Source organism: Pristiophorus japonicus, chromosome 5 (genome assembly GCF_044704955.1).
Source record: "Pristiophorus japonicus isolate sPriJap1 chromosome 5, sPriJap1.hap1, whole genome shotgun sequence".
Classification (NCBI taxonomy): domain Eukaryota; kingdom Metazoa; phylum Chordata; class Chondrichthyes; family Pristiophoridae; genus Pristiophorus; species Pristiophorus japonicus.
The window spans coordinates 92,250,254-92,262,309 of NC_091981.1; the positions used below are offsets into that span (position 1 = coordinate 92,250,254).

The window sequence follows — 12,056 nt, forward strand, 5'->3', positions numbered from 1 at the left end:
CAATCACATCATATTTGTTAACATCTATTTGCACAGTTAATTCATCCCCCTTATTGCGGATACTCCTTGCATTAAGACACAAAGCCTTCAGGCTTGTTTTTTTAACACCCTTTGTCGTTTTAGAATTTTGCTGTACAGTGGCCCTTTTTGTTATTTGCCTTGGGTTTCTCTGCCCTCCACTTTTCCTCATCTCCTTTCTGTCTTTTGCTTTTGCCTCCTTTTTGTTTCCCTCTGTCTCCCTGCATTGGTTCCCATCCCCCTGCCATATTAGTTTAAATCCTCCCCAACAGCACTAGCAAACACTCCCCCTAGGACATTGGTTCCGGTCCTGCCCAGGTGCAGACCGTCCGGTTTGTACTGGTCCCACCTCCCCCAGAATCGGTTCCAATGCCCCAGGAATTTGAATCCCTCCCTGCTGCACCACTGCTCAAGCCACGTATTCATCTGCTCTATCCTGCGATTCCTACTCTGACTATCACGTGGCACTGGTAGCAATCCCGAGATTACTACTTTTGAGGTCCTACTTTTTAATTTAGCTCCTAGCTCCTTAAATTCGTTTCGTAGGACCTCATCCCTTTTTTTACCTTTGTCGTTGGTACCAATGTGCACCACGACAACTGGCTGATCTCCCTCCCTTTTTCGAATGTCCTGCACCTGCTCCGAGACATCCTTGACCCTTGCACCAGGGAGGCAACATACCATCCTGGAGTCTCAATTGCGGCCGCAGAAACGCCTATCTATTCCCTTTACAATTGAATCCCCTATCACTATCGCTCTCCCACTCTTTTTCCTGCCCTCCTGTGCAACAGAGCCAGCCACGGTGCCATGAACTTGGCTGCTGCTGCCCTCCCCTGATTCCAGGGATGAGGGACTTGCGTGGATAGACTGGAGAAGCTGAGGTTGTTCTCCTTCGAGCAGAGGAGATTTGATAGAGGTGTTCAAAATCATGAGGGGTCTGGACAGAGTACATAGAGAGAAACTGTTCCCTTTGGCAGTGGGGTCAAGAACCAGAGGACACAGATTTAAGGTGATTGACAAAAGAACAAAAGGTGACATGAGAATTTTTTTTTATGCAGCGAGTGGTTAGGATCTGGAATGCACTGCCTGAAAGGGTGGTGGAGGCAGACTCAATCATGGCTTTCAAAAGGGAGTTGGATAAGTCCCCAAAAGATTAAAAAATGCAGGGCTATGGGGAAAGGCGGTGAAGTGGGACTAGCTGATGCGCACTTCAGAGAGCCGGCCTGGGCTTGATGGGCCGAATGGCCGCCTTTTGTGCTGTAACCATTCGAGGATTCTATGATTCAAACCCCCATGGAAATTCAGGAGCTAGGCCACCCCACTATCTCATTTTCAAAGGAAATGTTGCATTAGCAATTCGAGCTGATTTTTGGTGTGAGAGTATATGATGCTTTGTACAGATAACTTGCACAAAATATTAGGAGATTGTCAAAGCCTGAGAATTTGATGCAAAACCTCTTGAGTATCATCTTCTCGTTTCTTGAGTAAGCATAGATATTATTTTAGCTGAGCAGGCTGAATTAATGCCACTTTCTGTCTAAATGAAGAGCGCTTGTGACAATATACGCCTGCTGCACAGAAATTATTCTTTTATTCTGTCTTGTGCATGATTTATTAATAATACCGAATGTTCTCTTTCTGTAGATATGCCTAAACCCCCAGAAGCAGATATATATATTCTACCAGATGAGTATGGATACCTGCCCAGAAACAAGCGTTCCTTGTTTAAGACCCGGAAGAATGAAAAGCTTAATGTGGAAACCCTAGTCGTAGTAGACAAGAAAATGATTGAAAACCATGGGAATGAAAACATCACTACTTATGTTTTAACTATACTAAATATGGTAAGGCTGAGGAAACGATTGCTTTTAACTCTGATCAACCTCGTGTTTAGTGACAAAAATGTTGTCAAACATTGTTACAAGATGTGTTTACAATACAAGAATAGTATTTTTAAGGGAGTTGTAATGAAGAGAGATATAAGCAGTTCTCCTCCTTTAGTTATAGGGAGATGTAAGAGGAGTAGTTTTCACTTCACCGCTTGGATGGTAAACTGACAGTGGAGCGCTGATTGTGGAACCCGCCTACTTTTCATCCCATTAAAATCTTTGGGATAAAAATTGGGCAGGATGTACAACAGATGTGCGATCTGCTCTGCCAGTTTACCACCCAAGTGCTAGCACTTACCCCTGCACACTTCGGAGCCAAGGTGTGTAGGAAGAGTTTGTCCAGGCTCAGCGTTTGTACCAGTTAGTCGTTGTCACCAGTCTGTTTCAAACCTGGAATGTATTGTAACAAGCTGTGTTGCCCTTTGTCACTTGGATGCAGTACCAGTTTTATTTTGACAGCATTATTGGTGAGGGGTTGAGTACAGCGGTGTAGCTGGTAAGCAAAGAGCTTCAAGTATACATACCATGGAATTCTCTGCCATGAACCATTGTTGAAGAAAAGCCCATACGTTCTTTTAAAAGGGAATTAGATGGTTGCTTGAAAAATAATAAAGGGTATTGGGCAAGAACAAGAAACTAGGATTAGCCAAGGTAGCTCAGGTGGAGGAAGACATCAGCACAGAAATGATAGGGCAAATGGGCTGTTTCTGTGCTATGCACGGAGGGCTGCTTATTGGGCTATTAGTGCAATTTTTAATAATGGAGAAGATCTTACAAAATAGTCAGTTCTTTCAATCATTGAAATTTAAATGTGGTACACTGGGCTCCAAAAGTGCAGTGCAAAAGCAGCAATTATATTCTTTCAATTTTAAAGTAGAAAGCTGCTTCACGTTTAATGAGCATTTTTCACAGCTATACATAATTGCTGGTTGCTACTGGGATAGCACTCAAATTCAAAAATGATTTTTTTATTTCATTTAGCTAGTGTCAGCTAATACACTCACTTCTGAATCAACAAACTATGGGGGAGAAATTCCGTTGCGCCCCGTTCCGTGGAGCATCTGCGTAGCGTTGCCGATTGCACCCCAGTATCATCCTGGAACTTGCCCCAAGAGGAAGTGGAGCACCTGAGATTGCACTCCCCTTCCTCCGAGGGGCAGTAACCGCAATTTTGTGGCCGAGGCGGGACTTCCACACCAGGCACGGGAAGTCCAATCCCGAGTCGATTACCACCTCCAATCGGGGCGCTGGGGAATTTCTCCTCCATAATCTTTTGATTCGGAAATGAGAGTATTAGCTGACACTTGCTAAATGAAATAAAACACACATTTTTGAATTTCAGTCCTATTCCAGTAGCAACTAGCAATTATGTATAGTTAAGAAAAATGCTCACTAAATGTGATGCAGCTTTCCAGTTTAAAATTGAAAGAATATAATGCTGCTTTTACACTGCACTTTTGGAATCTGTGCACTATTCACTTGAAGCACACACCCAGCAATTGCACAAGCAACTCTTATGGCTGGTAAAAGCAAGCATAAGGCCTTATGCTTGCATCAGCGTAAGGGTATGTATACGGTTTAAATAAAACATTTAAAAATCCAAAATTATGCACAGACACTTCATTAACTGAGTTTTTCAAAATATTGGCCCATAATGTTTAAAATGATCAAAAATTTTCATTTATTGAGGTTGGTGCAATGAAGGAATTGCAATTCAGTACATTGTATACTTATTGGACGCACTTATTTGCACTACAGAAATGGCCAACAGGCCCCTCCCACAGCTATTGGGCTCAGGCCAGGTGGGGGGAAAGAAAGTCGGGGCCTCAGGTCCTGCTGCTCGCACCACTTGCATGGAATGATTCGAGCCGGGAAGGGGACGCCTGTCTGTCAAAAAAAGTGCAGTACAAACAGTTAGTCCCATAATTATTAGAATTCTGTACATTGTTTAATTATTTGGGGATTCTATTGCATATCATTAGGGGATTCCCTTCGTAAATGATTGCAATGGAATTCTCCTCTGCTTTTGGAGAACCAGGCCGACGTGATCCCCAACCCTTCCGAACTGCCTGTGTCTCTGGGATCCGTGGGTCATTACAACTCTTTGCAACCTGGACACCAGGAGGAAATTTCAAAAATCTTTCGCGGGTCGAAGGCGTACTCCGAAAGTACACCTCCGACCGCAATTTCTAGGCCATTCAATGTGAAGTATTTTGAGAAGTTTCTGTGAAAAGTGATAAGGTAATATATAAATGCAAACTTCCTTTTAACTGTACAGTAGCACATTTCTGTAACTGCATAGCTGACAAGCAGACCATCAAATGTTAAGTCATGAAAGTGCTCGCATATGAGTATGTGAAGGATTCGATTGTCTGTTTCAGTGGATTACCCTGAGTTTTTGATGTTGTACTTAAGTAGATCGCGCATGAACAAATGAGTGTGCAGTACATTGAACTTCTGCAAAATAACCTACTGAATACTTCAGTGATTGGATCAAAACATTTCAACACTTAAACATCAGACATTCAAAATACAAAATAGCATGATGTCTGCAGTTGTGAAATCAACTGTGGAAGTAATGGGTTCTTCTGTGATTTAAGGTGTGTTGATGTACTGCAAATCCTTTTATGGAGGAGCAAGTAACATCAAACGGATCACTTCTTGTGTCTGATGTGGTGTGAAAATCTGTGAGGCTGTAACTAAAAACCCTAACATTGTGCGTGTCTAGGTGCAGTTTTAGGTGGAATGCTTATACTGGCTTTCCAGCATTGACTAAAATGAATTCCCCATCATAATACAGAGGTGTCAATCAGCCCTATGTAATGAGACATGCTGACTTCTGCTTTAAAGTTATTGCATGTTTTTTTTAACTGTTGATTTTATGTCATTTTTTAAAACGACTTGAGAACTGTGCATTGTAGTGATTTGCATTCACTAATAGTAGTGATTTGCATTCAAGGTAGAAGACACTAAAAACATCCCAATAGTGGATAATCAAGGGGCTAGAGGGAGGGAGGAACTTAATACAATCACTACCACTAAAGAAGTAGTACTCGGTAAAATAATGGGACTAAAGGTGGACAAGTTTCCTGGACCTAATGGATTATATCCTAGCATCTTAAAAAAAAAAGTAGCTGTGGAGATAGTGGATGCATTAGTTGTAATCTACCACAATTCCATAGACTCTGGGAAGGTCCCAATGGATTGGAAATGTAACGCTCTTGTTTTTAAAAAAGGAGGCAGACAGAAAGCAGGAAACTATTGACCAGTTAGCCTAACATCTGTTGTTGGGAAAATGCTGGTGTCCATTATTAAGGAAGCAGTAGCAGGACATTTGGAAAAGCATAATTCAATCAAGCAGAGTCAGCATGGTTTTATAAAAGGGAAATCATGTTTGACAAATGTCATGTATTCAACTATCATTGTAACCCATGTATAAGCTGACCGAAGTTGTACACCTTGAGAACATTGACCACAAGGGGGTGAACTTGTGGGAGACACTCCTAACCTGGACTTTCAGGTATAAAAGGGGAAGCTCCACCCACCTTCATCACTTGAGCTCTTGGTAATAAAGGTAACTGGTCACACAGTAACCTTCTCTCAAGTATGGGCCGCGTGTGCATTTATACTGTATAGTAAGGACATATCATTGGCGACGAGAAACTGGGATTTAAACCATGCGAGCATGGCCACTAGCAGCACAGACGAGAGGTACTGTGTTGGTGATGATTGGGACGAATTTATTGAGAGACAATAGCAAAGTCTCGTCACTAAGGAATGGTTGGGACAGGATTCGGCCGACAAATGCAGGGCTCATCTCCTGATGGTTTGTGGATCCAGAACGTATTCCCTGATGAAGGACCTTCTAGCACCAGAGAAGCCGGTGGACAAGACGTTCAAAGAGCTCAGTAAGTTGATTGGGGAACACCTTAAACTGGCGAGCAGCATGCACATGGTGAGACACCGGTTTTACACGCACCGGCGTCGAGAAGGGCAAAGCGTTTCAGACTTCGTGGCAGATCTCCGGCGACTGGCAAACCTATGTAAGTTCCCAGATGCATGCAGAGCGGAGATGCTGCGAGACTTTTTTATTGAGGGCATCGGGAAAGCTGGAGTTTTCAGGAAACTGATTGAGACCAAAGACTTGACCTTGGAAGTGGCGGCTCTGATGGCCCAGACATTTATCTCAGGGGAGGAAGAGAACAGAATGATGTATGACAAAAATCTTGGCTCAAATGCAGCAAACGACCAGAGAGTCAACATCGTTAACGCAGCACACAATTCTCTAGACAGACAAGGGCAATTGGACATGTCCCAGCATGTAGTCGAACCCAAAGGGAGAATTCAACAGAGAAAAATGCTAGCTGAACGGCGATTCATGCCATCGCAATGGACAATGTGGCCAGTAATGGGGCCATCAACACCTGTTAATGGTGCGCTTAAGGACAGTTACAGAGACAGTCAGAGACGATGGACTGGTAATGGACCTTTTGTTTCCAACAACGGGGCCTCCAGCTCATGCTGGAGGTGTGGAGGCAAACACCCAGCCAGAGCTTGCAGGTATCAGCAATATACCTGCAGAAACTGCAACGTCAGCAGTCACTTGGCGCATATGTGCAGGAGGCCTGCAGCCAAGTTGATGTACGAGGAGCACGGGTCCGATGTAAGCCCTACAAGGCCAAATGAATACTGGGGGAAATCGCTGGAAGCTGAAGTTCAGCGAGTTCATGTGGAGCACATACAGTTCATGTACCAGGACGCCACTGATAATGATGAAAGTGCTCCTCAATGGCATCCCAGTATTAATGGAGCTAGACACGCGGGCCAGCCAGTCCCTGATGAGTATCCAACAGTTCGAAAGATTGTGGGTGTCCAAGGCCAGGAGGCCAAAATTATTGCCGATTGACGCATAGCTACGGACATATACAAAGGAGATCATTCCGGTGCTAGGTAGTGCCACGGTAGTCGTGCCCCACAAAAATTCGGAGAACAGGTTGCCACTCTGGATTGTCACGGGGGACAGTCCTGCACTAGTGGGGAGGAGTTGGCTTGCTATCATGAACTGGAAATGGGGTGATGTCAATGCAATTTCTTCTGTGGAGCACATATCATGCTCACGGGTCCTGGACAAATTTGACTCATTATTTCAACACCGCATCGGCCCGTTCATGGGGGCCAAGGCAGTGATTCACATAAACCTGGACGCCAGGCCAGTACACCACAGGGCCAGAGCGGTGCCGTACGTGATGCGGGAAAAGATAGAATGCGAATTGGACCGCCTGCTTGAGGGAAGGCATCATCTCGCCAGTCGAATTCAGTGACTGGGCGAGTCCGATCGTGCCAGTGCTCAAGGCGGATGGGTCGGTCAGGATATGTGGCGATTACAAGGCCACCATCAATCGGGTGTCACTCCAAAACCAGTACCCGCTACCGAGAGCGGAGGAACTCTTTGCGACGCTATCCGGTGGCAAACCTTTTTCAAAATTGGACCTGACCTCAGCTTACATGACCCAGGAACTGGCGAGTGAGTTGAAGAAGCTGACCACCATCACGACACACAACAGATGTCCGTTCGGGATTTGTTCGACCGCCGCGATCTTTCAAGTCGATTCCAAGGACGGTGGTTTTTCAAGACGACATCCTCAGCACGGGTCGGAAACTAGGGTTCTGAACTTAAGGAAAGGTAACTTCGACGGTATGAGGTGTGAATTGGCTAGAATAGACTGGCAAAGAATACTTAACGGGTTGATGGTGGATAAGCAATGGTAAACATTTAAAGATCACATGGATGAACTTCAGCAATTGTACATCCCTATCTGGAGTAAAAATAAAATGGGTAAGGTGGCTCAACCATGGCTAAGAAAGGAAATTAAGGATGGTGTTCAAGCCAAGGAAGAGGCATATAATTTGGCTAGAAAAAGCAACAAACCTGAGGACTGGGAGAAATTTAGAATTCAACAGAGGAAGACTAAGGGTTTAATTAAGAGGGGGAAATAGAGTACGAGAGGAAGCTTGCAGGGAACATAAAAACTGACTGCAAAAGCTTCTTTAAATATGTGAAGAGAAAAAGATTAGTGAAGACAAACGTAGGTTCCTTGCTGTCGGATTCAGGTGAATTTATAATGGGGAACAAAGAAATGGCAGACCAATTAAACAACTACTTTGGTTCTGTCTTCACGAAGGAAGGCACAGATAGTGAGAAGGAGGAACTGTAGGATATCCTTATCAGGCAGGAAATTGTGTTGGTGAAATTGATGAGATTGAAGGCCGATAAATCCCCGGGGCCTGATAGTCTGCATCCCAGAGTACTTAAGGAAGTGGTCCTAGAAATAGTGGATGCATTGGTGATCATTTTCCAACAGTCTATTGACTCTGGATCAGTTCCTATGGACTGGAGGGTAGCTAATGTAACACCACTTTTTAAAAAAGGAGAGAGAGAGAAAACGGGTAATTATAGACCGGTCAGGCTGACATCAGTAGTGGGGAAAATGTTGGAATCAATCATTAAGGATGAAATAGCAGCGCATTTGGAAAGCACTGACAGGATCGAACCAAGCCAGCATGGATTTATGAAAGGAAAATCATGCTTGACGAATCTTCTGGAATTTTTTGAGGATGTAACTAGCAGAATGGACAAGGGAGAACCGGTGGATGTGGTGTATTTGGACTTTCAAAAGGCTTTTGACAAGGTCCCGCACAAGAGATTGGTGTGCAAAATCAAAGTGCATGGTATTGGGGGTAATGTACTGACGTGGATAGAGAACTGGTTGGCCGACAGGAAGCAGAGAGTCGGGATAAACGGGTCCTTTTTAGAATGGCAGGCAGTGACTAGTGGAGTGCCGCAGGGCTCAGTGCTGGGATCCCAGCTCTTTACAATATACATTAACGACTTAGATGAAGGAATTGAGTGTAATATCTCCAAGTTTGCGGATGACACTAAACTAGGTGGCGGTGTGAGCTGTGAGGAGGACGCTAAGAGGCTGCAGGGTGACTTGGACAGGTTAGGTGAGTGGGCAAATGCATGGCAGATGCAGTATAATGTGGATAAATGTGAGGTTATCCATTTTGGGGGCAAAAACAGGAAGGTAGAATATTATCTGGATGGCGGCAGATTAGGAAAAGCAGAGGTGCAACGAGACCTGTGTGTCATGGTTCATCAGTCACTGAAAATGGGCATGCAGGTACAGCAGGCGGTGAAGAAGGCAAATGGTATGTTGGCCTTCATAGCTAAGGGATTTGAGTATAGGAGCAGGGAGGTCTTACTGCAGTTGCACAGGGCCTTAGTGAGGCCTTACCTGGAATATTGTGTTCAGTTTTGGTCTCCGAATCTGAGGAAGGACATTCTGGCTATTGAGGGAGTGCAGCGAAGGTTCACCAGACTGATTCCAGGGATGGCTGGGCTGTCATATGAGGAGAGACTGGATCAACTGGGCCTTTATTCACTGGAGTTTAGAAGGATGAGAGGGGATCTCATAGAAACGTACAAGATTCTGACGGGACTGGACAGGTTAGATGCAGGAAGAATGTGTCCGATGCTGGGGAAGTCCAGAACCAGGGCAAATAGTCTTAGGATAAGGGGTAGGCCATTTAGGACTGAGATGAGGAGAAACTTCTTCATTCAGAGAGTTGTTAACCTATGGAATTCCCTGCCACAGAGAGTTGTTGATGCCAGTTCATTGGATATATTTCAAGAGGGAGTTAGATATGACCCTTACGGCTGAGGGGATCAAGGGCTATGGAGAGAAAGCAGGAAAGGGGTACTCAGGGAATGATCAGCCATGATCTTATTGAATGGCGGTGCGGGCTCGAATGGCCTACTCCTGCAGCTATTTTCTATGGGCCCAAGTTTCGGCCTCAGTTGCTCCTGATTTTTTGGAGCAACTGGTGTAGAACAGAGTACCTTAGAAATTCAAATTCTCGGCATTTAGTTTGCTCCAGTTCTCTTCAGTTAGAACAGTTTCACTTTGGAACAGAATTTTTTTTTAAAAAGGGGACGTGTCCGGCCACTTACGCCTGTTTTCAAAGTTTCGGCAGTGAAAACTTACTCCAAACTAACTTAGAATGGAGTAAGTGAAGATTTTTGTACGCTCGAAAAAACCTTGTCTACACTTTAGAAAATCAGGCCTAGGTTACAAATCAGGCGTAGGGAATTGCGGGGGGGGGGGGGGGGGGGATGGGTTTAAAGGGAAGTTTACAAACATGAAACACTTCAGTTTTACAAATAAAGAGCCATCATCAATAATAAATGATAAAAACATCAATAAATCAACCAATAAATTAATCAAAAAAAATTAATAAGAAATATTTTTTTCTGACTGCAGCACCGGGAGCCCTCCAACAGCGTGCTGGGATGCCCCCCTCCCCCAGTGTGTCACTGTCAGTGTCTCTATGTCTGTCTGTCTGTCTGTGTGTGTCTCTCACTCTCTGTCTGTCAGTGACTGTGTTTCTGACAGCGAGGGGAGGGGGAGGAGGCGGGTAGAGGGAGAGAGGGAGGGGAGGGAGGGAGGCAGGGAGGGAAGGGGGAGAGGATGGGGAAAAAGGAGAGGGTGAACGGGGAGAAGTGGGGGAGAGGGTGAAGGGGGAGAAGTGGGGGAGAAGGTGAAGCGGGGAAGGTGAAGGGGTGTTGGGGGCTGAACATGGGCCGGGCCCGGCCGGGTTCAAGACTTCGTGCAGCGCCCGTCCCCAGCACCAGATTTACAGGTAGGTGGCGTTGGGTCGGGTTGGCGGGGCGGAGGGCGGTCGGTTCGGTTTGTGTCAGGGGCGGGGGGGAGGGAGGTCAGGTTGGGTCGGGTCGGGTCTGGGTGGGGGGGGGGGGGGTGGTCGGGGAGCGCGGGTCGGGTCGGTGGGGTGGTGTGAGGGAGTTCGGGTCGGGGAGGGGGGTGGGGGAGGGAGAGGGAGGTCAGGTCGGGTGGGGGGTGGGAAGCGCCGGTCGGGCCCAGTCCGGGGGGTCCGGTCCGGGGGCGGGGGGAAGCGGGAGTTGGGTCGGGGTCAGGTCCGGTCCGGGGGCGGGGGGAGGGGGGGGAAGCGGGAGTCGAGTCTGGTTGGGAGGAAGCAGGAGCTGGGCGTGGGAGGCAGCCTTATGCATACAGCCCCAGTGAAGCCATTCGGCCAGGGCTAGGGGCTGCGTGCTTCAGGCCCCTCGCACACAGTTTTGGGCGCCTGGAGCTACTGCACATGCGCGCCCACTGTAGCGTGCATGTGCAGAGGTCCCGTCACAGTTTTCAGCGCAGGGACCTAGCTCCGCCCCCTACAGCTTGTGCTGCGCCGCGCCCGACTGAAGAGGACCAGCAGGGAGCCGGAGAATCTGTAAGTTTTTTTTTTAGTTGCACTTTGTGGCGCGACAAACGGGCGTCCAGGTCGGGGCTGCACCGTTCTAGGCGCGGCCCGAAACTTGGGCCCCAAGTTTCTATGTTTCTATACTGAAGAACATCTCCACAACCTGGAGGAGGTGCTACGCAGACTGGACCGGGTAGGACTGCGACTGAAAAAGGCGAAGTGCGTCTTCCTAGCTCCAGAGGTAGAATTCCTGGGGAGGAGGATAGCAGCAGACGGGATCAGACCTACTGCATCCAAAACAGAAGCGATCCAGAGAGCACCCAGACCCCGTAACACGACGGAGCTGCGTTTGTTTCTGGGGCTCCTGAACTATTTTGGTAACTTTCTTCCCAAATTGAGCACGCTGTTAGAGCCGCTACACTTGCTCCTACGCAAAGGTCGCGATTGGGTCTGGGGGTGACAGCCAGGAAAGGGCTTTTGATGGAGCATAACAAATTGAGTGCTCTAAAAAAAAACTGTTAACATTATATGACCCGTGTAAGAAACTTGTTTTAAAGTGCGATGCGTCGTCCTATGGGATCGGGTGTGTGTTGAAGCATGTGAATGCCAATGGTCAGTTACAGCCGGTAGCTTATGCCTCCAGAAGTCTGTCCTCGGCAGAAAGGGGCTACGGGATGGTAGAAAAGGAAGCGCTAGCATGTGTATATGCAGTAAAAAAAAATGCACCAGTACCTGTTTGGCAGGAAATTTGAGCTGGAGACAGATCACAAACCCCTGATGTCACTTTTGGTCGACAACAAGGCCATAAATGCAAATGCATCGTCCCGCATACAGAGGTGGGCACTCACATTAGCTGCCTATGACCACACAATT

The 12,056-nt window shown here is 46.6% G+C and overlaps 1 protein-coding gene across 1 annotated transcript in view; it reads left to right on the forward strand.

Moving 5' to 3' along the window:
- LOC139264391 (A disintegrin and metalloproteinase with thrombospondin motifs 16) overlaps window positions 1-12,056 on the forward strand; it is a 469,636-nt gene that overhangs the window by 136,704 nt on the left and 320,876 nt on the right. The window contains exon 5 of the mRNA XM_070880768.1: window positions 1,663-1,862. Within this exon, the coding sequence (XP_070736869.1) occupies window positions 1,663-1,862 (200 nt within the window). The remainder of the gene's footprint in view (window positions 1-1,662; window positions 1,863-12,056) is intronic.